The sequence below is a fragment of the Thunnus maccoyii genome, chromosome 2 (assembly GCF_910596095.1).
Source record: "Thunnus maccoyii chromosome 2, fThuMac1.1, whole genome shotgun sequence".
Classification (NCBI taxonomy): Eukaryota; Metazoa; Chordata; class Actinopteri; order Scombriformes; family Scombridae; genus Thunnus; species Thunnus maccoyii.
In genome coordinates this window covers 7,776,533-7,803,110 of record NC_056534.1, presented here as the reverse complement: position 1 = coordinate 7,803,110, position 26,578 = coordinate 7,776,533, and the positions used below count along the sequence as shown (strand labels likewise).

General features: G+C 41.7%; 1 protein-coding gene and 1 long non-coding RNA gene across 9 annotated transcripts in view; one reads left to right on the top strand and one right to left on the bottom strand.

Moving 5' to 3' along the window:
- Positions 1–3,900: 3,900 nt before the first annotated feature.
- On the top strand, positions 3,901–5,630 carry LOC121910092. Its single transcript, XR_006099587.1, has 2 exons — positions 3,901–4,297; positions 5,123–5,630. It is a non-coding gene; the product is annotated as an uncharacterized LOC121910092 (long non-coding RNA).
- Positions 5,631–9,752: 4,122 nt separating this feature from the next.
- Positions 9,753–26,578, bottom strand: part of mgat3b (beta-1,4-mannosyl-glycoprotein 4-beta-N-acetylglucosaminyltransferase b) — a 69,251-nt gene continuing 52,425 nt past the window's right edge. For 5 of the 8 annotated variants that reach the window (XM_042431068.1, XM_042431078.1, XM_042431096.1 and 2 more), the window contains 4 exons: positions 17,857–18,310; positions 15,630–16,297; positions 14,223–14,505; positions 9,753–14,014 (listed from right to left, as the gene is read on the bottom strand). In XM_042431068.1, the coding sequence (XP_042287002.1) occupies positions 13,517–14,014; positions 14,223–14,505; positions 15,630–16,297; positions 17,857–18,309 (1,902 nt within the window). In that variant the 5' untranslated portion in view covers position 18,310 and the 3' untranslated portion in view covers positions 9,753–13,516. Of the gene's footprint in view, positions 14,015–14,222; positions 14,506–15,629; positions 16,298–17,856; positions 18,311–24,673; positions 24,835–26,578 lie in introns of all 8 variants that reach the window. The other 3 variants (XM_042431043.1, XM_042431051.1, XM_042431058.1) reach the window with 1 other exon arrangement.

Sequence of the window (26,578 nt, the reverse complement as noted above, 5' to 3'; positions counted from 1 at the left end):
TTTGTAATTAAGCACAGGATGTATAATTTAGTGTAACAAAAGACTCCTGGACATTAAAAGTCTGCTGTTAAAATGAATCCAAAGCAATACAAAGTGTGCATAGTGATGCATCCTAATGAGCTGTAACAATGTGTGCTGCAGTGCTGCCCTCTAGTGAGACGACGGCTGGATGATGCAAATCACAGCAATCTAGCAAAACTGCATCTGCACACACACACACACACACACACACACACACACACACACACACACACACACACAGAGTTCAGCATCCAAACCTCAACAAAAGCCTGGAAGTCAGAAACAAACAAGACAGCGTTGTTAAAATTTTAAAATTAATTTATTATATGTCTTTGTCATAGAACTCATTACTTTTTGTTCATGGTTAACATACAGCCATTCATATAGAGAACAAATGAGCTTTTTTTTTTTATTCATCATTTTCAATTAACTTAAGAAATTTACACTCTTCTTTGAGACCCCGCAGAGGAGAAAAATATCCTTTTTTCAAAAGTATCTTTTCTCATTTGTGTTTTTTTTCCCCCTGAGGGAAAAAGGCCCTCTGCCTCCTCCTTCTCCTCCTCCTCTTCCTCCTCCCGTTCTCTCTCTCTCTTTCTCTTCCATTTGGATGAACGGATGTAGAGGCAAGGGAACACCTGAACACACTGGCACAATGATGAACACAGGCAAAGGGCTGATGCGCATCGGGAGCCCAACACCGAGCCACTGAACGACACACCCGATCCCGCTTTCTTTTACTCTCTCTCTCACACACATTCAGTAAGCTACAGTACGTACACACTCTCCCGCACACACCGATTACAGAGCGACAGACCCATCGATCCAATTCATAATAACAGCACAAAATTAATCAAACAATCCCAGAAACAAAACGAAGCCCCAATAATGATATAAAAAATAAAACTATGCGACCATATACAATCATTATCAGTGCATGGGGACAGAGGGAGGCAGGGCGTACAGGTTATGTTGATGTACAATGTCACAATATGTAATAGGGTATGCTCATATGTAGCTGTTGATAGAAAAAAAAAAAAAGTGATTTCTTTGCTTTGTCCTCTGCTGATAGCAAACGTTGCTTCATATTCTTGAGAAGCTCCTGGTTTTCGAGTTTTAACACGTGGACGTGGTTGTAAGCTGCTCAGGTAGGAGTGTCTGTGTACGTTGGGCTTTTGTATTGTTGGACAAAGATAAACAAGAATTACAGGCTTCACCAGTTTTCTAGTGATCTCTCCAGTTTCATGTAGGTCAACTAAAAAAGTGCAGACAAAGCGCTGCAACACGCTCGCTTAAACCAGGATTTTATCCAATAAAAAAAAAAAAACACCCAAACCGAGTCATCTAACCTACTTTCATTATCCCTCTCTAATTGTAAACCCCTTTTTTTTTTTTTTTTTTTAAACACAATAAAGTCTGTTTAAAAAAGTAGAGGGGTAAAATCTGGCAACCTGGCAGGAGGGTGGAGAGGATTAGATGGATATGGACCTGGCAACCGGCCCTATTGGTTAATTGGCTGCAGACAGCACTCTGCCCCGGGGACATGAGACCGGGTGGCAGCGCCATGCCTGCTGCCAGTCATCTGCCAAGACCGTATTGTTGATGTGTGTGTGTGTGTGTGCGTGTGTGTGAAAATCTGTATGAATCAAAACAATGTGGTGTCTTTTTTCAGCTTGTCCTTTTTCCAAGGACAAGATGGACGGAAGGAAATGTGAAACGTGTGTGTATGTGTGTGATATGTGAGAGGACGAGCAGGACGCCTCCTAGTGGTCACTGTATGAGGACAGGCCAGTGTGTGTTTGTTTGTGTGTGTGTGTGTGTGTGTGTGTGTGTGTGTGTGTGTGTGTGGGCAAGGCTCCACTAAGCAGCAGCAGTTAGCCAGGCAGTTACACTTGTCTTTATCACAGAATCATTCTGTCTGTACCAACAAAGAAAACCTGTTTATGCTGCATGTGTGTAGAGAGGATTTAAGTTCATGATCAGCTCTCTGCCAGGGTGTTTGTTATTATATTACTCACTATGAGGCATCTTGGATTAACACAATATTAAGTTCTAAGGTAACACATATCTCATTTTGGATTACATTTGTATATTATGACTCGATTCGAACCTTAGTTTTGAGGTGTGTGTTACCTTAAAGTCTAGTTTTATGAAGATCTTTACTAGTGTCTCCATTTTTTGGATATGTGTTGGACTTTTTTTTGCATGCTCACCAGCCTCTGGCTTATTTTCTGATGCTGCTTAATGAAGCTGTCCCAAAACAAACACCAGTGACTGCATCAATTAAAATGAAACCTTGCATTAATAAGCATTAAAAAAATAAAACCCGGTTTAAGATACATCGCCTGACAAGCTAACAGTTATGTCTTTTATCAAAATTTAAAACAAATAAACAATATACATATATATATATATATATATATATATATATATATATATATATATATATTTGTGTATGCATTAAAAAAAATAAACAAAATCAAAACCACATCCCTCCAATAAGGTGCAATTCATAGATTTATAGGCAGAAGTACTATCTGCTTTTCAGCATGCAACTCAAATAAAAAAAGCTTTTTTCCAAATGAGATCATCATCTCTTTGTTTTTGTTTTTTTTTTCTGTTTTTTTGACATCGTTGTCTATTTGGAGGGGAAAAAACACACAGAGGATATCAGTGATAAAAAAGAGGAAAAATAAAGTAGAACACAAAAAGCATCAAACCAACATCACACTGCTGTGTGACAAACATAGAACATTAAACAAAAAGCTGAGGACAAAAATGGCAGAGTTCTTTTTTTTTTTTTCTGTATCCTGGGTTCTTCTTGTGTCGGGACTCCGGCCCAAACCGGTTCTGAGTGGCTGAGCGACGACAAAAATGGTTTTTTGGTCACACAATGGCGAGCCTTCATAGCGATCACATAACAGCGAGGGCATAAACAGAGCGGCTACAGTAGTCTGACTGTTTGACCAAGCAGTGGACACGGCCACAATCAGAGCACAGTAAAAAAAAAACAGAGGCTGTATTATGTGTGTGTGTGTATGTATATATATATATATATATGTGTGTGTGTGTGTGTGTGCTGTGTTTGAATCTGTATATATGCTGCCATGTGTGAATAAGAAGGAAAGTTAATTGAATAAAACCATAAAAGAAGAACAACATAAAAAAAAACATAAAAAAAACACCATAAATCAAGTGGTTATGTGATGCTGTTAAGGTCACAAAGAAAACATGATGTCATCAAAACAACTGGCGACAAAAAAAAAAAAAAAGTCACAGAAAGCAAGATGGCCGCCACAGTATATGACGCCCCTTTTAGCGGCATCGAAGGAGGTAAAAGATCAGTGAGGTGGAGTAGAAGTCTATACTAGCAGTAGGCTGAGACAGTGCATATGAGCTTACACACACAATCACACACACACACACACACACACATACACACACACACACACACACACATCGCCTTAAAAAGACATTAAATATCAAGCTGCCAAGTGGATGAAGTTACAAAAAAAAAAAAAAAACGTACAAAAACAAAGTTAAATAGAAAAACAGAAGGCCGGAGACACACTTAGCCCCTCCCTGTCTGTTTCCCAGGAGTTCCACCAAAAACAATATTAAAACAATACCCCCAGAAAGAAAGACACATCGATTGACTTCACACAAAAGTGCAAAAACAAAACCAAAAGTAAAAAAAAAAAAACGGGGGGGAAACTCTAAATGTGGAAAGTCTGTGATTGTAAGGAATCGGTCACTCCCTCTTTTCCGTCTGTTTCTGATTGCGGGGAATTCAAACCCCCTCTGGAGGCTCGCTCTCGCCCTCTTTCCCCTCGCTCTCCCCCCCCTCTCCCCCATTCTCTTCTCTACTCTTCATTTGCCTTTCTGTAACCCCCCGTCACCCTCTCCCTCTCTCCCTCTCTCACCCCTCTCTGTCTGTCTCGGTTCAGGCCGGGGCTGCTGAGGGAGAGCGACTTTCTGAGAATTGCAGGTAGGCTCGAGTTACACACACACACACACACACACACACACAAAGGCATAAACACATACTGTACATGTCCAAAAGACACCTGAATGAAAGACCTGTGTGTGTGTGATTGTTGTAAATGTCATTCTAACAATGGGCATTGATATGAAACTATTACAGCCTCCATTCTTCTGGAAAGGCTTTATGCAATATTTTGGAACCTGGCTGCAGGAATTTGCTCCCGTTGGCCCCTGATGTTGAGTGATAAAGCCTGGCTCGCAATCAGCATTCCCAAAGGTGCTGGATGAGGTCGAGGTCAGTTAACTTCTTCCACATCAAACTGGCAAAACTCTTTATTGGCTTGGCTACGGGCACTCAGGCATTGTCATGTTCAAACAGGAAAGAGCCTGTTAACACAAAGTCAGAAGCGGTTTAAAATATCTCTGCTGCATTAAAGGCCTTGAAAACTATTTTTTACCCTAATCAGCTTCTTCCTATGAGTGACGGAATGCTGCGTGAACACACTGTTTTCAGTCAAAGGTAGAGCAGTTTTCTCTGTGCTCCTCTCAGTTAGAAAAAAAGGTGATGTCATGTACATCTGTGTACCGATGAGGGTTTATCAGAATCTAATGTGGGTTGTTTAGTTACTGCCCATTAAATCTGATCAAACCACATCCACACGGGCCTGATAAAGCAGATAAACTTCAGTCGAAATCCTTTAAAAAACTGACCCGAGGATGTTGTTTTCTAACTTTGATAGAATACCGATTACTCACTGTAAGAGTAATTACATTACTTTTGATACTCAGCTGCCAGCTTCGTCCAAGTCGCCTTTAAACAACTCAAAATCGTGGAACACTAAACTGTGAAAAACACTCCCGGACCACAACAGCATAAAAGTGGGTTGGAAGGGGTGTCCAAATACTTTCGGCCATATAGAGTAGCCTCACACACACACACAAAAAAAAGAGAGAGAGAGATCCCTTCCCTCCAGTTTCTGATGGCATTTGAAACGCAGCCAAGCGTCGGCCCTGTCTGCGCGCCTGACTTTTTTTTTTTTTTTTTGCGCACGTCGTATGTGTCATTGCGTCCATCTGTCTCTGCAGCGTTACTCTGACTTTCATCTTTTTTGATCTGCAGTGTCACAACATATGGACTCCCGGACCAGACTCGTCCCACACCCGCCCCGCAGCCAACAATCTGCCCTGGAACACATTCAGACGTGTTATGAGCCCTGACTTACCAACATATGCTCTCGCACACCTCTCCTGTTTTGCTGTCATGCATACCAGACGCATTCATCAGTTCGAAATGTGAAATGGAGGAGGAGTTTCCCGCTCATCATTATAAATTTTCCATTATTTCATTTCGACACTGCTTCGAAACTGCTGCTTGATTTGATGCCTTTTTTTTTTTTTTTTGCTGAACTGAAGCACAGTTCAATGTGTGATAGAGGAAATTATACACCAGTGCTTTTCTGTACAGAACTGGACCCGATTGATTTACTCATTAAAAAGAGCCATAAACAATAAGAGGCTTCTAGCTCTCAGTGGGAGAATACAACATTTTGAGGCTTGTTGTTAAATTACCAACACTTCTTAATGCTTTAAATGGTCTGTTTACCCAAATAAAATTAAACTTTTCTAAGGCTCCCGAGTTCATTCTCGACTGTGGAAACATCAGCTGAGAAAAAAACACCACAAGGTCTATTTAGCACCTGTTCTGATCTCTCAGACGCGTAGGGGTTAAAATTTCCCCTTTTTCTCTGAACTCTTCAAGAACTCGAGGTACTTCTCTGCCATGTTAAAAGCTGAAAATAACATTTTTACTCAGCTCTAGAGATTTGTATCTATCTATGCAGATACTTGTGGTTTTATTTGCCCTCTCTGATTTCTGCCTCCGCTCCAACAGTAACAGTAACAGAATGGAATTTTGTTTGTGGTGCTCAAAGCGTTGCAACTTGAAACTTGTATGACAAAAATTGAACAGCTTCTCCCTGTTACTACGCATAATCAGCAGAACACCCAGTCGACAGCTTTCAGACTTGACTATTTCCTGGGTAGAAGGGAGTTCAAATGAGAGAGCTGTAAACACATTCACCTCCATTACCAGAAAGGAATTTTTAGGTTTTTGGATATTGCAAAATCTGGACAGATGAAACCAAAACTATTTGAATGGCTGGATACTGTGGAATTACAAGGAAGTGGAAAAATATGTCTCTTTTTTGTGTAATTTGGGTGACCTACCCTTGAATACCATTTGTAGGTTATCAGGAATCGGTCTAATACGAACAAATCTAACCCTGACGTCCAACTGAGCACAGAAAAGTAGGTTGAAGACTTGCACTTATGGGGCGATGCTTGTGTGTAGTAGGGCCGACCGCTTTCCAATCAGTGGTGACACATCGCTGCAGCTGTCAGAGTTAATGTGATCGCTCAGCTCGGGGAATGTGAATGCTTTCCGTTGCTTAAGTGAAGAGAATAACAACATTTTTATTGCCAACAAACGGCAGCAGTGTTCTGTTTCTGCGGCTTGATGGAAGGCGTGTGCTGGTTTCCATTTCGAAATCCCATTTTACAGAACTTAATTTCTTTGATTTGATTTGAAGTATGATTTACAGTAGTGGTAGCGATGTTACATTAATGAGGACTGTTCTTCAGAGCTATAAACATCAGGCGTTTTGAGATGACGGGTTGAAATCAAGGGAAAAAAAGTAGTCTTTAACGTAGCAGCATGCTACATTAGCACTTTTTCATAAAGAGTTTGGTCATTTAAAGAGTTTAGAAACTCTACCAAAAGTACCAGTCTTTTTCCACACTTTCCAGACCTGCACTGAAACCCTGCAGACAGAAAGAAAAAGGAACGACAACAAAGTCAAAAAGGGACCCTAGTAAAATGACCCTCTATTCTCTGCACCCCCACACCCTCCTCCTTGATTTCCTGCCTGCCTGCCGCTAATGTTTCTTGGAAAAGATCAATCGGTGGAAGCCACAGAGCTGGCGGGGGGCCAGAGCCGTGAAGGCATGTAAGCCCCTGTAGACAAGCAGCCAGTCAGCCGCTTTGCAAGCACAACAACAGATGGGTGGTGATGGCGGCGGTGGGGCAACACAGCCCTGCGGACACACATCTGTATGGGATACGCGCACACACGTGCTGAACGCTGCAAACATGTGTTGATGGTTAGTGTGTGTGGTGAGAAGAGGGCCGGACCAGTACTGGTGTTTTTGAAAGCTGATACTGATTATTTCAGACTGACAGTGATTTTTTTGTGATGACATTCTGTATCTTCAAAGTTGTCTTTAGGATATATAAGAGGTGCAATCCACTGATTTTACACCAAATATCAGTTCACTAGTCATGGCTAGTTCTACCAAGCCTTTAAAAACAATTGTATGTCTTCTGTGTCTCTGAAGTAGAGGACTTCAGTGAGATTAAATCATGCTGGAGAGGATGGTTTTAACTCTGCTGTGGGCGGACAAAAAATAAACTGCGGGTCCCAGGATTTAGCTAGCGCTAACCAGAAGGATGAAGTCAACAAATGAAGTTGAAAAGAAGATCAAAGCAGGTCACTATGACACAAAAGCAAAGCAAGGCAAGTCTGACATTTGGACAAATTTCTCAGTTGTTAAAGACAAAGGTGGAAATAAACAAATGTGCAAAAGTATTGATCTAAAATGGGCACAAATCTGGCACCTCTGGGCTGAGGTGACATACCTGCTCTGTTCTCCTGGGTCAAAGTAAGGTCTCCTTCAGAGATAAAGCACTTCTTCCTGCACATATTAAACAAGATACTGTTGATATGTGTTGATAAAATAATAAGTAAAAAAAATAAATGCAATGTGATTTTACCCTAGATTAGGTGTACTTATTGCACTAGAATAACTGTAATTATTGCACTAGTATGAACTAGAACGTAATCTCGCTACGTTGTTACCGACAAGTATGCATCTCTTTATTAATACTAACACAGTAAAATAATGTGTTTTCCCTGCAGGATGGAAGAATACACAAAATCCATGGAGCTCTATTATGTGGGTGTGAATGGAGCGGACACACACATTGCGGAAAGAGGTGGTAATGGTCAGAAATCAAGCAAGAGAGGCCGGGAGAGGGATTAAGAAAACAGTCCCGTGCAGGGTTCTACTCTGGAGGATTTGCTTTGTCAAGTCTGGGAAAAAAACTCCCAGATGATGTCATAGTGATGCCATCAGGGTTGGAGACAAACTTCAAATTCAAAACAGAAAGCCTGCGTTATAAGGCGGTGACATAAGACTTTGTAAGATGTGAACATTTCATCAGATAGGAAAGGCCCTAATGAAAAGATGCTACCAAGTTGCATTATGGGAAATGTAGGATCCAGTGTTTTAAACTGATCATCTAAATATTAGGATATCTCAGCCTCTGATGCACCAATCCAATTTTTATCACTGTTTTAAGCCCCTTTAAGCTTTTAGGTACATAAATTACATGCAAAAACATTTCTACTCAACTAAATTGATACTTTAGGCAAAGAAAATATGTTGTGTGGTTTATAAACTATTTAAACCAGAGAGGAACTGACTGATTCTGAACAGTTACCAAACAAAAGACACTAGTCTGTTGGATACAGGCCTGCAGTAATATGCCAAAGTATACAGCAGCAAAGCTCCACATACGGAACAATGTCAATATGTCTTTCTCTGACAGCGCTTACATCCTCACTTTAAACCACAAACATTAACCTTCCAAATGGGTCCCAGTTTATCTCCTATTGCTAATATCAATAACTGTAAGGAAATACAGACGGCGCAGAGCTGTTTCCTAGCAACGCAAGTCCAAAACCCCCCCCCCATCTGCAGTTGTATCACTGCGTCTCATTTACAGTTTTGCATTTTACACTTAATTTATTCCCTCAGTTCCAATCACCTGAAGCAAGCAGCCATGTTTATTGCAGATTAGTTGTTGGTGGAGAGAGAAGACAACCTGATCAAACTAATAGTCAGAGCTTGTATCTTCGGTTGGTGTTTGTAAAAATGTTGAAAATGCTGCGAATAAGCTATAACACCCTCAAGGTCAGGCTGTGTTGTGGTTACTGGCTGCAGCTCTTTTCTATCCCATATGTTATTATTTTGTTGACTTTATGATTGTCACGATTGGACGTGACAAAAGTGGCAGCAGGCGTTGAGCCAGAGCAGCGATTAGACAGACTGTCCGCTGACGCAAATGTCACAGGTTTTGTTTAAGCGTTTATAACAGGCCACAATCTGCTGAAGTGTCCTTGAGCAAGATGCACTCCTCCCCCCCTTTCCCCCACCACCACCACTACCTACCCCCACAATTTGGATAACACTTTGAATCCATTACACGCCCATTCAGGCGGCACAAACACCGCTCAAATCTTTCAACATCACAGCCTCGTTTCCACTTTAACTGTCACTAGTTTATAGATTTCCTTTTACAGGGATGATGAGCTGCTCCCTTCATTTGGACGCTTTTCATTTCATCGCCGCGATGACTTTCTCTCATCAAAGTGAAAAATCAAAGCTGTTCGGTCAAGCTTATTACCTCCCTCCTCTCCCCGTGTCATAATCACGCTTCATCCAATAAGACTGTCACTGGGAACGGCGGCGGAAGGATTATTTCTCAAATGTCTCTTTTTTGGATTTGAGTCTCCATTCATCATGGCTTGGCTTTGTTTGCAACAGGACACACTCTCTCTCTCTCTCTCTCTCTCTCTCTTTGCTCGGTCCAAAAAAAAAAAAAAAAAATCACATTCATGTTTTATTCCTGGCTTATGATAAATAAAAAAAAAAAACGTGTTTATGCTATCTACCTTTTCTGTTCCTCATGCAAATCATCTACTTTCTGTGATGAGTCAGTCAAATCAATGCAGAACACAAACAAATTGGAGGGTGTGTGCTGGTTAATTGTGTACACAGCATGTATCTGTTACTATTCTCAGCTCTGCAGTGCTGTGACATTTATTGAAAGCAACGGAGCGATGAAAGATTTTGCATTTTTTACTGTTTTATAAGCGTGCGTAGCCGAATGGGATCGATAGCAGTTTTAGGATTTCTCAAATCATCTCCCCGCTGCTCTCCCTCACCTCTTATTCTACTGGGCCGCTATCTCGTTGATGACCTCAGGCAGTTAGGGATCTCAGGAATTCATCAAGAGGATCGTTGCTATGGTGATAACAGGGCAACAGGCCGAGCGAAGTAACCCTGGCTTCCTTTTCAGCCAGGCCAGACACCCTTATCTAGCATGACTCACTCTAGTCTTTCACACACAAATGATATTAAAAGTGCACAGCATACTTACAGATATCCAAACAAGTGCACGCACAGTTCACCAGATGTGCAGCCTGATGGCAGCACACTCAGAGTTGGGAGTTAACTCTGGTTAAACGCCTCTTGGCAAGAGCTTAAATACAAACACACACCCCAACCCACAATGGGATTGAACTGACACCCCTGCGGTCACATTTCTGAGATGATGTTAAGCCATAAAGTGCAAACGTCTTGTTTTTGCATGTTTGTTTGCATCTAAAAGATCCACTATGTTAAATTCCCAGGACTCAAGTTACCTAATTTCCTTTCAAGCCTATCATCAGCCTCAATCATTGTGAGGAAACACCCTTAGTTTCCTCACTTTGATAAGGCAGAAAATCTAATTTGGTAACAAAAAAGCTTCGGTATTGTTGTAGATTCTTGTGTCGTCTAATGTCAAATCCTATTTAAAGCTTGTTTCTCTCCGCAGCCCCTCTGGGGTTGGATGGGAGGTTTGGCTCTCAACACCAACACCAAACCCCGAACAGCTGCCACCGCAGACCACGCTGCCATCGAGGCAGCAGCACAGACCCAACACAACTGTCAGCAGCTAATCTGCTTTTCCCACCAGGAGCTCACAGCCATGAAGGGCCTGAGTGGTGGTGGACATCGGGACGGAAATGTTTAACCGGTTTTGCTAAATCACTGTTCATCCGCTGATCCAATAAATGGACCGAGGCTTTTTATATCAAACCCGGAGCATTTTTTTAGATTTCAATATATGCCTTAGGGTTTTACTGTGGCTGGTAATATTGTACAAAGGAATATATGATGAGTGAGGAGGTTCAAACTCTTACTCAGGACAGTTGAATCTAAAATCAGAAAAAGTATGAGGTGAAGCTGAGCTGGAAATCAAGGCCTTCTATATTGAGATGATAATTAAGGCTACAATATGGAACGTTTGCCTTCTCCTTCCCAAAACTTGTTATTCTTTTTGAGGAGCTGTTCACCTGGAAACAGCTTCTATCCTGAAGCTCAGGTATCTGTAAAACCCAGACAGGCGTTGAAGAAGCAGATGCTGGATGCAGTCGATCTGCAATTAAAAGAAAAATCAATCTCTTTTCTGATCGGTACTTGTCTGCTGCATGTTTAGCTTCCTTAGCTGCAATCTAGCATTGTAAATATTGCTGCTATCATTTCCTCGTCCTTGACAAGAGCGCTAGCAACCTGCTACCCTCAGCCCACATCATGCACACCCGCAGGGAAAAATATGCGTGCCAAATCTTCCACAATGTCACCGGAGTTCAGCCAAACAAACAATGTTTTTGGGGGGTGGGGCAAAAGGCAAAAGACAAAAATGAGCACTCATGCCTAAATGTTCAGATGACAGTGATCTGTGGGCAGAGGGAAGGCATCGCCATGGTGATGGCTGCCCTGTCCTATAGGGACACGGGGAGAGAAATGAGGCACAGAGAAGATAAATACACCATTTACCCCATTATTGAAATTGGGCGTTTTTGTGAGGATTAAAAGGAAATAGACGCACACCCAAAATGGAGTGTGTGTGTGGGCGGGAGAGGGAGAGTTAGACAAAGAGTTGGAGACACTTCAGAATGTTTGACAGAGAGGGAAATGTGTAGAGAAAGAGAGAATAATAATGGAGTCGAGGAGAGGAAAAAATATGCTTTGTTAATGAGGATTAAGAGGAAACAAGTACCAAAGACAGAAAAAGACACTTAGCAGCGTAAAAAAGAGAAAGAAAGAAGACAGGAGAAAGACAGAAATGCTTCCAAGAGTAAGTGGGCGATTGACAGCTGAGAAGAAAGAGGAATATTTAACCCGTGGGACCTACAGTCAGCGTTGACCTCGTCTGAACGCTGCAGCTCCTCGCCTGATGTGAACCCACCCACTCATCTTAACAACACCCATCCCGTCTCCTCTTTCACATACTTTTGTTTCCAAGGAAACAAAGTCATCTCAGCTGTTGGATAGACAGAGAGATGACTGATGAGCGATCTCTCCCCAACTGGTCTCCATTGTTCTCATTGGACAAACAATAACGGCGAGTTTCGTCCGTCTCTGATGCCATTGACAGGACATGATTTATTCAGAGCTGTCTGTAAGCTCTGGGGGACACACACACGTTCACACATGCAGTTTCTGCACACTCATCCCTGCAACTCTCGTGCGTCAGCAGACGCTGTGGGGAAGGGAGCGTCGAGAGAGCCTCCTTTTTTTTTTTCTCCTTTTCATCACCGCTCTCTTCCTCCCTCATTATCCTCCTTTCTTTCCTGCCTTCTGTCTCGTTCGTGCTGTTTTCCCATCTCGCTGTCTCTCTTCACATTCCTTCCGTTGTGCTCCCTCACCCCCCCCCCGATGTTTCTTTCTGGCCTTCTGTTTCCTCTCGCTGATCTTGTCCCCCTTTCACAGCCCAACACTCCACTTCAATATGCTGCAAAGACAGGCCACACACACACATACGCACACACGCACACACACAAACACAAACACACAGACATAAAAAGGTCTAAGGTGCGTGTGGGATGAGTGTGAGTACATGAATGAGCTGAAACATCTCCGCTGAGTCGTTCCTTTTAATTTCGTGGTGGGTACTCCAGCGGGGTTTAAATAGGATTTAGAATTTTCCACTGACACCCAAGAAAAGCGTAATATATGAATGTGTGTTGTGGCTGCATTTCAGGAAAGAGGTCACCAAATATGACAGGAAGACATTTGATGGTGGAGGGGTGGATCAGGAACATCAGCCGGTTCGTAAACTTTAGTAAACACAGACAGAAACAAAAAAAAAAACGAAACAATCCTTCATTTCCAAGTTTTCTCATCCCCACAGGTTTCACACGCCTGCGAAATATCCCTCGCTTTGCTTCGAAGCGGCTGCCCTCTCTCGGATAGCATGTCGAATCGGGTCGGGTGAAGAAAAGGGAGGACAGGGGCGGGCTGACGAATGGAGAGATAGCTTGGCACCTCCCCCAAAAAGGGAGGAATGAGGAAATCAATGACTTTGTTTATCCAGTGGTTGTGTCCTCTCAACGCGTTCTCCGTAAATCCATGGTGGATGTGATTCAGTGTTCCCTTTGAACCCCAAAAGAATGATTTTTAAGAGATTTTAAATCCCTGCAACATCAGTGCTGCCTGGTGGAGATACATTTAGTATCGCTCCAATGAGAGATGTAGTTCGTCAGTACCATACTGCCCCCCCAAAACTCTGCTGAGGCCTCACTTGGGCCTTGTTAGTTAGTTCACGTATTTATTCCCCGCTGTACTCTTAGCCGTCACTTTGTCTGGACACTTTGCTATAAGGGTTCTCCAGGAGGTAGTGGTACCTGTTGAAGTGCTCCAGCATGTACTTGGGGGCGTACATGTGCTCTTTGGGGTCCACAGGGGGATATTCCTGCAAGGAGCCATCGAACCAACCCCCCGTCCGGATCAGATCGCGGATGTAGTTGAGGTCTCGCTTGTCCTCGTAGTCGCCCCAGCGTGGGAAGTCTCCGTTCTGCGCTGACACCAGCTTCAAGTAGATTCCCTCTGGCGTGAAACACCAGGAGCAGTGCCAGCCAGCGAAGTGGAAGGGGCTTCCCACCGACCACTGCACCAGGATGTGGCCTGTGTCGTTCTCGTACTTGCGGAAACCTGGCATGGTGTAGTATTCGCGACGACGCAGTTTGATACCGTCACCATCGTAGACATCGCGGAGCATCCCCACCGTGCAGCCCGATACCACCTCGAGAGAGCCAAACTGCTTCCAGAAAAATCCATACAGTGACTGGATATGGAGAGATACAGTAACAGAAAAAATTTAATTATAAACAGCACAGAATGCAGTTCATTAGTTGTTGTCCACATAATCTTAATGGATTTGTAGACAAGTGATTCAAATGGAGATCAACTTCATGCATAACACACCCATCTGCAGTTCGACTGACCACACATTCATATTCATAAACACAAACAAGCTAACATATCGCTGCTACCTTGCGCATGTGGATGGCGAAGGGCTCTGTCCAGCCATCAAACAACTTGAGGAATAGGAGGCCCTCATGCGCTGGGATTTCATCAGCGTCGTTGATGACGAAGACGTCGTCTGACCTGATGCCTACCACCCTGGACATGCCGTTGCGTGTCAGGAAGGTACGCAAGTAGTCATCAGCGATCCAGCCGTCCTGCCGACCGCCGTCTGGGAAGTGGTCGAGGAACACGTACAGGATCTTGTGACGTATGTAGTCATATGTACCATTAAGGAGGAGCTGCAGGAAACTGAGGAGGAGATTGCAGACGTTATAAATGTTGTTTCGTTGATTCTTTAATTGAAGTGCAAAGAGATTGTGCTATATAGGATTGTTATAAAGACCATGACAGTGGTTTTGCAGGTTTTTGCTGATTTACTACAAATCACCTTACATTGTAGCTAATCCTCATAAAAACACTGCTGTTGTGTTTTAGATATATAGATGCATTTTTCCTACCATTAGTTGGAAAAATGGTTCCTACCATTTGGACTGAAAATCAATTAGCAATGAATGAGCATCAAGTCTGCATTATTTTTGTCGTAAAAGACAAAAATGTGAAGTACACAATGAAGACCAACAGGTGATAAAGGTCCATGTTTGATAAATGATGCCTTTTAGCAGAGAAAATCCGCTGTCAGTACAGCAAACTCACTGAAAGAACAAGTCAATTAACCTGTTGATATGCATAGCGAAAGACACTGTTCACTGAATGTAGCCACTTTCATGCAGTGTCACATCCCATGATTGAACACACCAATCTCTCCCTCCAAGGCCGCGTGTAGAGTCAATCATGTCGCTCTTGTCATAATCTGCTGTAAAATTGCTCCCAAGGCATTTCATGTTGTTGCCAAAGGAACTTCACTGTAATTGTTATTCAGCACACTGATACTCAAGAAGCACGAAGGTTGGCTGCAAACAAAGACTGTAAGATGCAAACAGCAATGCAATGCACCATCAAAGTATCACAGTTTGGCCAAAATTTGCAATTGTTAGGATTTTGTGTGTTTGAATTCTACACTGATGAATATTACAAAAACCAGAGCATAAATTAGGTGTCTCCAGTGTACAGTAGGACCTCGACTGAACTCTTTTATCTATATTAAGACATGAGTATGACATGACCCTAGTTTTATAAAATATATACTACTCTCATGACTGGACTGCAATAAAAGTCCTTTACCTTTTTTAAATCCATCTTAAAGTTTGCTGAGCATGCATGCCATACAATGCAATGCTCAGGCACAAAGAGTCATCTACTGTTGGCTACAAAGCAGCTCAGTTGAGGATTACACATTTTGCTTAAATACACATTGACCTCAAGGGCATGGCTCTTCATATCTCCACATGGTAATCCAGAAGACAGTGTCTCACCTCAGAGTCCGTTTCTCTCCATAGGCAGTAAAGTTGGATTCACAAACGAGGAACAGATCAACGGCTTGGGAGAGCTCATGAAAGCGTACGTGCAGCAGGTCAAACTCGTGGTTAACATTGATGGCGTTGATCACCCTCCTCGGAGTCTCTCTTGGCGTCAGCCGCTCCTTGGTGGGCAGATTAGAGTGGTACACCATGGTGGGAACTCCACAGTAAGGTCCGTGCCATCCCGGCCGACACACACACTTGACTAGTCGCTTCCCGTTGCCCCTAGCCCTCGCCTTGGCCTTTGGAGGGATGGAGGGCTGCTGCTGGACCTCCAGAGGTTTCCGTTGCCCAACAGCCCCTGCCCGACCACCTTCCCCAGCTCCATTGGCTGCAGCTCCCCCTGATTTCCCAGAGTACTCCTTTGGGGTCGCCACCTCGGTCCCCTGCCTGAAACAGAGGGCTCCAGCTTTGGTTCGGACAAAGTAAGGTGTTTTGTCATCTTGAAGCTGGTGAGTGCGGGTGTGGAGGTCTCCCATGGATTCTATAGAGTCTAGTACTTGATCCTTGACCACCCGGTGCTCTTTTCCCACTAATGGGACCTCCGGGAGGTCTGGTCCAGCAGGTTGGGCTGGATGGCTGGGGTTCCGAGGTTTCAGGTGGTCAGGAGGTTCAGCTCTCTCCTGAAAAGGACGATGAAGAAGAGAAAAGAGGGCAAAGGCAACTTTCATTTAAAAGAAATACCCAACATCTGTACATCTCATTGTCATTAATTTAACAAATCGCACACAAAGAAACAGCTTGAAGTTTAGGTCGATAAGAAGTGCACACCTGAGAGATATTGATACAAAAGGAGGGATGTGGTGACAATTTTGAAACCTAATTACATCTGAATGAATATACATGATAAAACATAATATTATAATATAAAATGTAATAATGTAACAGAAGTTTACATGAAGCTTGCAAACAATTTGAAAGATGAGTGAATGATGATAGTACACAATGAATGACACACTTCAAGTTTCTGACTTATACCAGTTTTGCCCATTTTTAAAACTTAAGGAGATCTGAAGTTGGTGGTTTGTCAGGTCGTAACCCAACTACTTCTCTCTGTGGATTTTTTCGCTCAATAACAACGTCACAATACTTCTTCCTTTGCTCCAGAGGGACAAAACTAATAATTACTGCAGCCGCTAGAAGGCTTTGTCACATGAATGTAAACATATGCTTTTTTTGGACATTTGTTTAGACATCTGAAGCTATTGTTTATTGTGGGAGGACAGTCTCAGAGAAACATGTGTGCACAATTCTTGAAATGTATGAAGAACACAGGTTTATTTGAACAGCAAAGACAGTCAATAGCTAAAGGCCGTCAGGTCAGCTATTTAAAATACACTGGTTCTCAACATTGGAGCTTTGAGAAGCTGGTGAGGACATTTGTTATACTTTATCTTTGAAAGAGCCACAACTACATATGTGTTCACCTCACTGTGGAGCATTGACAGGTTACTAGGCAACCTTGTCAGTGACATTAAACAAACTAAAATGGGATTGAATGAAATGAGGGCAGTTAATGTTTACATAAAATCAATAATGCGTGAGGTAACATACAATTACCTCAAGAGGGTTAAGAAAATATCTCTACTCAAAGGGAACACCATTGTTAATTTCTATTCCTTACTTACATTATCTCCTTTAATTTGAAAATGTGTACTGTATGAAACTATATTGTTGTTGTGTTTATCAGCCTCACTCAGCCTCCTGTATTAGGTTAATGCTAATGCAATCCAAATGCTGCTTGTTCACATTTAAATTTTGAGGCTGATACCAACACGTAATGACATATCTGCTTCTTGTCATTTATCAGATGACACACAGTATAAACAGATAAGATATATCTGCAATAAGCTAATATTGGCCTTTTTATCATGACAGCGATCATTCATAAAAAACGCATCTACAAAACAAGACATCTGTCATTTTTTGCAGGCTGTGTGTCTTGGACCTGTAGTGTTAAATTGTACTTGTTGTTAAACCAGTAATGTCAGTCGTCGCCAAATCAGTTAGGACCAAAATCTTAGTCAACGCGGATATAACTGAAGTCGGTCTCAACAAACACTGAACATTTTGAGAAAGGTGGCAGGGTTGTTGTATTGCACTGTATTACACGGTACAGGTGTTTCTATTTTTCTGATCACTCTGAGTATATAGGGTGATAGTAAATGTTTAATCATCTTACCTCATTTGGAGCGTCTCCCCGCTGGTTCTCCTCTGGTTTCTCCCAAGGGTGAGGAGGCGCTGGCTCCTCCCTGAGCCTCATCTCTAGCCCTGCACTCCCAATGATTCCGGCACCACCAACCACAACACCCCCAATCCCCAAATCCATCCCTCCGCCCCCTCCTCCTCCTCCTCCCGCAGCACCCGCCACACCTCTAGCTTTGGTGTCCGATGGGCGGAGAACAGGTAGGGGAGGTGCCTCTTCAGGGGAGGCGGGGCTGAGCGGGGTCGCGGCCGCACCCTTCTCCCTCCAGAAGAAGCCGGTGACCATGATGAAGGACTTGATGTTGGGGTACGGGGCTGAGAGCTCACGCAGCAGGGAGACGTAGTGGAGGGCCTTGTAGTAGTGGAGGAAGGAGATGACACACAGGCCCACCGTGCACAGCAAGAACACCCTGTGCCGCCGCATTTTCATCCTGGAAAGAGAAGGAGGGAGGGGGCGGGTGGGGAAGGAGAGAAATGAAGAAACATGAGTCCGACTAATAACATCAAAAAACAATTTCCGTTTCCAAATAATCTCTTTATTCCTATCTGTACTATTTACCTCTGTGGGTGAAACACAATTAACTTAAGAGTAATTTCCTCAAGGGTTGTTAAAAAAAAGACACACAAAAAAAAAAATCAATCACCACCCTTTGGATTTGGTAAAAGCACAGTCCAACTAACAGAAGGAAGGTGATAGCCTCAAGCGCTAACCAATTAGATAAAAAATGTTCACTATTTCTCCACTCAGACTGATGTTTTCTCCCCTGGTTACAGGAAAGTAGCTAAACTGGGGTAAAAAACTTGTTGAAATGAAAAGCAGGCTGGAATTATGAAACTTTTAACTGATTTTTACATGCAAGGCCCCTCATGGCTAATTGTTCTTTAATGTGGACAACTGACTGAGCTTGATTTGATTGTGTATCATGAATGAGCCATGAGCCTGAATTTTTCAGCTTTACAGATGGATCTCTGTTGACAAACAGAGAAACAAGTAGAAGTGCTGATTTATTCACAATTTTGTTCCAAAACAAACTCTAATCTAAAACACTGAAAAATGAATTGTTATTATGTATGAGTTGTGTAGAGATATACAGAGAAAAGAAGAAACAGTGAAAAGAGTAAGAGTAAACTAAATGCTAGCATGCTTATGCTAAAGAGGTATAATGTTTACCACATGCACCATCTTAGTTAAGCGTAATAGCATGCAATGTCATTAGTTGTTTTGCAGGTATTGATGACCAAAGTATGTGACAAACAGAAACTCCTGATGATGGTGGTAGAGGCAGAGTTAAGGGATCACCAAAGTGATTACAATTCACCCTGAGGAGGACAGGAACGTCTGAACCCAATTTTGCTTAGATGACAATCTATCTGATAGTTGTTGAGGCATTTCATTGAAAACCTCTTACGTCAACCTCACAATGGTGCTAGAGGAGAAGTGAGGGAATAACTGAAGTCAGTAGGATTCACCCTCTTGGTACAATGATTGTCTGTACAATATTGAGTGGTAATTCAGTGGTAGACAACCACTTTGGTCCAGATTGAGATATTTCAGCCTGGACCAAAGTGGTGGTCTGACTATTCGATAGACCCACATTGCCATCCATAGAGCAATGCCGCTCACATGGCTAATGAATAACACAGTGTTCAATATCACAAGGTGACACTGATCAACCACAGATCATCCTAATTTAATCCTGTGCATTCACCTCACATTTCCTCTCTGTTACAGTAAAAAGGGATTGAAATAGAGCACAAAAGTGGACTCGAGGCATCTGAAAAGGAACGCCTGTCTTGACTTTTGAGTGGGATTTCCTTTCTCGCCAGGCACAGGCAGTACGGTCAAGGAACGGGGACACTCAGTGCTTACGCAGCAAGATTTATTCTGGTACTCTAATCCATCTTCAAAAAATGTCGGACATCTGAACACATTAAGCATACAATGTGCAGGGGAATAAAAAAAACAAAACACTAAGGTAAAGAAAAGTGCCAGTGACCTCCCAGCGATGCATTGCATGAATCTGAAGTAGCTTGTTCAGCACAGCCCCCCCGCCCTCGAGGGTCTCAACTACTGGATATGAAGAGAAAGGTGTAGAGAGAAGATGTGTGTAAAGAAGGGCAGGGGAAGAGAGATGTCTGGCTGAAGATGGGGGAGGAGAAAGAGGAGAGAGGAGGTGGTTGCGAGGAAGCATGGAGAGATGTGGTCCAGTGGAGGGAGGAGAGGAATGAATGAGGCATGAGCGGGAACCGAGAGGAGTGAACATGAAGGGAGCAGAGATGAAAAGAGAGAGAGAGGGGGAGAGTCCTCTGTGAGAATACAACATTTCACAAGAATGTGCAGTGTTAACAAGACAACCACAAGTTCAAAAAGGTTACCAGCTTAAAAAAATCAGATCTGGAACTGTGAACACTGATTTCAAGCAAAACTATCATTATCATACTGGTGTCAGTTCATACCTAATTTTTTATACTGATACCAAAAAGATTTGTAATTTTTGCTTCCTCACTTTGTGGAATAACATTTACAAAACAAACAAAAGTTCGCAAACATAGCACACAACTTTGGCTCAATAAAACACTATAAACTGACAAGGTTATGACTGAAAAGTAGCTATAATCAATATTTCAATATTGACAATGGATCTCATTTCAACTGGTATGTAGAAGGGGTTGCTTGTAGTGACAAACACAATGATCGTCTAACTCTGCAGTTTCCCACAGTTCTGCTTCACTGTTTCGGTTTACTCTCACCGCTTGCATAGCAAAATTTACCGCTACAGTAGAGGTGTCAAAGCTCTAAAAAACCCCCACTGTATACTACGTGCCGAAAACACCAAGCAGCATACAGGTGAATAGCAGGTGAGCATAGTGGAGCATTTAGCAGCTAAAGAACCAGATATTTCTCTCAGGTGGGGGAGGGTCCGAAAACAGAGCTAAAGGTGGCTAGAAACTCAAAATGAATGCTAATGTTGCTACTTATCTGCTGTATGAGTAACTGTCAGCTGAAATGGTTACAGTAATGTCAGCTTGTTTCTGCTGTCCCCAAGTTCACATCAGGAAATATGTGATCTTAGAGAAAGTGAACAAGACCTGACAAAGAATTATAGGCTAATTTTCATGTAATTCTCTCTCACGCACTCAGAGCTAACTAATAAGCTAACTAATAGCTTGTAATTGCAGAAGTTTATGAACAACAACAATCCGCACCTGGACCTCAATATGAACTAAAAGCGAATCACTTGTTCCTTGACCTATATGATAGGAGGTTGTTGAGACATCAACACAGACAAACCAGAAATTGATTGACAGAGGTGAGGTAATAATTCATAGCTGACAAATCTTATCAAATGGAGATTTAATACAAATGTCGCCAGAAGTGATGGACCTTTACATGAAAGGTTTGGGAAGTTTAGGTTAAAATTCATCTTTAAAACACATTACTCCATCAACCAAAGAGGTTGCCACTTTTTTATTTTTTTATTTTTACCTACACCGTATTTTTTGGGGAAAAAAAAAAAAAGACATAAGCATCCCTAAAGGAGATAGTGATGCTATTTTCAATTTGTGGGAAGAATTCCCATGCTTCCTTTGTTTTCAGTCAGACAGAAATGAACAACCGTATACTGATAGAGATATGTGTTGTTGTATAACTGCTGCATCTCCTAACGGAAAGAGTATATTGCCTTTTTAAAGTATTCATTAAACATAGTCAATTCCTCTGTTGCTAGGAACACAATCATACATTAAAGGGAAGAAAGGAGAAATTGAAGGATTTAGAGGAGGTGGTGTTAACAGGAGGGAGGGAAGAAGTCAAAGGAAATGAGAAGAGGTGGAAGCTGGTGGTGTTTGGTGTATTAGTGAAGCACAGCGCCACCTCATCTCGCACTGCCACATCCTCTCTTCAAGTCTCTCAATTCCCCACTATTATCTGTCATCTCCAATTCCCCTTCACTCGCTCCCTTATTCACTCCACTCTCCTCTGTCTCCCACACAGCTTGCCATAAAAGGACAAAGAGGAAGTGAGGGGTGAATAAAAGACTCATCTCTTTTTACCCCCTCCCCTAATATGCAGAGAAATCACAAGAAACAGTGACAGTGACGCAATGATACTCATGCCTGTTCACAGACACTAAATATTTTCTTACAAGTGGTGGGAAACAGCAATGTTCAATGTTCATTTGCGCACCTAACTATTGTTTTAAGACAGACTTGAACCCATCTTTTAAAGAAATTGTTCTATTTATAGCTTACTTGCTGATAGTTGGATGAGAAGATTGACATCACTCTTATGTCTGTATGCTAAATGTGAATCAAGAGCCTGGATACACTTAGCTTAGCTTAGCAAAAAGACTGGAGGCAAGTGGAAACAGTTAGCTCTATCTAATAAAGATATTTTTAGATTTTGGTTTTTGTATGGATAACACAAACAAGACATACTGTGTTAATTTGTGAGCTTTAGGGGTGCTGGTAGGTGGCATTTTTTTTTACCTGTGGACAAAACCAGGCTGGGGAGAGCAGCAGGTGAGCTAACTGTCAATCACAGCTGTCAATCAACACCCACAAGGCAGACATCAACGCTACAAGTCAAATCTTATTAACGGAGCAAAAATTCTCAAAATGACCACCAGTACACTTATTAGAGGGCCCAAATTTAGTGATTAAGACCATAATGACCATAATGGGTATTTCTAGAGAGAGGTTGATGCTTTTTGAATGGGAGTCAGTTGGAGCCAGGGATTTCTTGGAGCCAGCTGGCCATTGGTGACATTACACTTTGACCTACTTCCACATTGGCTTCAGGCTCAAGTTATCTCTAGTTGTCGCTTGGTATTTACTGAAATGTCATACTAGTCCTTTAAGGAAATAAAACACAGTGTATCTTGCTCTCCAGTTCATTGTAAATGTAGCAACAGAACTGTGTTGTCTTTTATGTCTAAATCTCTAGCACCCCGGGAAAGGGTTAACTTGCATCACAATAATGTTATTTCAATGAAGAAAACTTTCAGTTTGGCTTGTTGCTAATACTTTAGTATTGTTGATAGTAGATACAGGGTAGCATCTGAACATCCACCTTTTTTTGGAATTTCCACCCATTTGGCATACACAAGTGGAAAGGTTATAACAGAGGAACTAAAAGGCCAAAATGTATGTATTAGGTTTAATTTGAAAAGTAATAGTTTGTAGTTTGGCTCAAAAAAGTGTTTTGGTTCTTGTTTATAATGAGTCATATTTAAATAACAATGCTTAAAATAAGCAGAAGTTACCAATATCGGTCACTTGTATTAATGGAGTTATCACTACAATTAAATTTCATCCTCAAAAAAAGTTTTGGCCATTTGGCATAACCTTTTTATAACGTTGTGATCTTGGTGATGTTAATACATCCAGCAAAAACATTAGCTTTTATTTCAGCCTGTCCCCACAAGAAAAACGACAGTATAGGTCTAAAATTAAGGCCAACAAAAACGACCTATAGTTATGTTATGCAATCATTGAGTGAACTGGGGTTATTGATGATTGTAGAGGCGTAGTAAACATTTGCCTTCTGCTCATGTGTCTGAACTATTTTGTTTTACTGGCAGCTCAAAAGAAATACTCAGTAACTAAGGTGGGTAGCCATTAAAAGCTGGTCTTGGACTATACTTAATAGCTACATATTTTTATACTTTGTTATGCAAGTGGTTTTCCAATGGGGGTGTGGAAGCACTAGGGCTTCACTGATCTGACATTTAGTGAAAGGTTACTTGGTGTAAAGCAGTACCTTCAACAGCTTAAGGACTCTTTCATGGTGAAAAACACCTTTTTTTCTTTTTTTCCTGCCAGGGAATCTTGCACAGCGGACAGTTTATCCAACCTGAATTGAAGTTGATCATTGTAAATATTATTCAGAACTGATACAAAGGATCATTAGAGAGTCCAACTGTCTTTTCTTTAAACGTACTGTATGTTGTCTGACTGAGAAAATGTCAATGTAAAATAATTTTGGCACTTTTATTTTTATTTTGTTGGCAACAAAGGCTGATTAATGTGCAATGTCTTATCTGTTAATGCACTTGACTCATTATGTTACAAACACTGCAAGCAATTTCATGGAGAACATTTTAATAAAAAGTTGCTGTGTATAAAATGTCTGTTATGTGATGTGTACTATCCCTAAATTAGACAGTTTTGTTGACAAAAAAAGTAAATTATTAATACTGCACAAATTAAGAACCGGTGCTGTGAAAGGAAGTTTGAATAATATGCAATGTTACCCAAATGATGCAAAAAATAGAAATTAGGTCCAGCCAGTTAAAAGCTTTGAAACACAACAACAAGTATTTTTTTTAAAGTAATTTGTGGTAAATGCAATGGTAGTCTGAATAAAATTTACTGGTGAAGAATGAGTAAAATTTACTTATGGAAACAGAAATTTTGCTAGTAAACTTTACAAGTATTTCTTGGTTAAACTTAATGCTTATTGGTATGTAGACTTTGCTGAGAATACCTTCTGTTAAATTTACTAGGAACTTCTGTGTGGAAATCTTTGCCAAGGTTTTTCTACGTAAATCTTACTCCACAATTTTTTTTTCAGTGTAAAATACTAACAACTAACTACCTTAAAAAATACATAAAAGGTTAGTATTTTTGACAAACCTTTTCATTTACTGCTGAAAAGGTTTTGAATATAAGAGAGGAATCACAGAAAGGGCAATAACTTATCCCCATAAGTTACTACAAAATTTACTTAAAAAACGACTAAGCCCATCACCATTTTATACAGCCCATCACCATCCATATTCAAAAGCACTTACAAACAGAGTATCTGCAGGCATCGTGTGGGTTTTTTCTGTTGATTCAGGGATGCCCAGGTACCTCTAAGCCAAGACATCACTGTAGAAATTATTCCAATGTGCTCATGTCACCAGTCGTTGTAAGTGTATTGCTGCAAACCTCCTCTCCCCTGCGATGCTGCCTGTCAGATAATGCACAGGGTGGAGTTGTCAAAGTCACAAATAGCTGACAATGTCGGCATACCTGTTGCTCAGACAAATTAAAATGGGTGGAGCAAAATATTGTTGACAGTAACTTTTGTTTGCTCTGGTTTTCATAGGCTGACATATGACAAAGATTATATGCAAATGTCAATTTGATGCAAGAGTGATTTGTTGAAGCACCTTCCTGGTTTCCACAGTGTTGTCACACCTGTACTGTACTGTATATATTGACCTCCTGTCACTAGTTTATTTCCAGGCCTTATGAAATGCACTCACTCAATTTGCAAATCTGAACCAACCAATCTGAACCTCAAGCAATATCATTCATAAATGTTATAACTATCCTTCAGTTTCCACTGTACTTACATCTTATAACACAGGTAACATGCAATGTTAATACTGTAGAGCGACACTGACAGAAAAAGACGACAACAATTATTAACCTATTTCTACAAAGAGAAAAAATAAATAAAACAAAATAAAAAGGGTGGTACTTTTCCACTGGTGCCCATGTTTCAGTGTATTCTCTCTTATTATTTTGCGGTCTTAAAGCTTCCTTTTCTGACTTAATCATTTCTATTGCTTCAGTGATACATTCACTCCCGGTTGTACAGTATGTTTCCTGTAATACAAATGAGCTCAAGCTGATAATCATCAGAGTATGTCAGACTTTAGAAACCTCCTTCAGAGGCACAGGAAACACTATAGAGCTGGTTTAACCGGCTGAGTAGCACCTGCACTGAAATGTTTTCAGTCCTAGTAGGACTCCCAGTAGGACTGAGTATGCCTCACTGGGAGGGTGCAGGTCTAGATCGGTCCCTGTCACAGGTGGTGTTTTGCATGGATCAGTTCTCGGCCTCCTCCTGTTTACCCTCTATGTAGCCCCCTTTGGACACGTCAACAGCAGACATAGGATGTCTTTTCATTGCTATGATGATGATACCCAGCTGTACATCAAAACTCACCAAACCCCTCTGCAGCCATGTCATACCTCAGCCAGATTCAGTCATCCCTTATACCTCATCTCACCTTTGACAGCCAAGATATCCCCATTTCCTTCTCAGTCACTAGGTTTGACCCTCAGCTGACTTTTGATGACCACATAAAATATCCAGTGTTTCCCCTATAATAGTACAGGCCTCCAGGGCCCCCAGGCCAAGGAGAACCCCCACCAGGCCAAAAAAATATTTCTTTTACTGCCAAAAATAACGCCAAATACCCATTAATTCCGCAATCAATAGCTTTTGGGAGTCTGTGCAGCGCTGTACAGAAACGTGAGTTAACCTCTGTACCGTTGCCTGGGAAACTCCTGGTAGCGTAGCTTCTTCAAGGAATGGGGAAGTGCGTAATGTGTGTGTATAGCGAGTGAGTGGTTGAGTGAGTGAGCGGGTGGAATGCCAGCAGAGCAGAGGAAAAGGTTAGCAGTAAGTTGGTCAACCTGACAGTAAATGTACAGTACAGACTACAGCGTTTCAGTTAATAAATGCTGCAGCTTCTCAAGACCAAGAAAAGTCACATCTGTTGTTTCCCCAACTGCTGGAAAAGTGAAGGGGGTTAGCTCCAAAGGGTTAGCCTAACCTGATGATGCTAAACAGAGAAATGGAGTAAAGTATGGCTGCTGAGCTCCCCCCGCCCCGCCAGGACAAAACAGTCAACGTAGTGGAAACACTGATATCTATGCAAAACCTCTTAGCGCCATCACAAAAACATCTCTAAACTCTG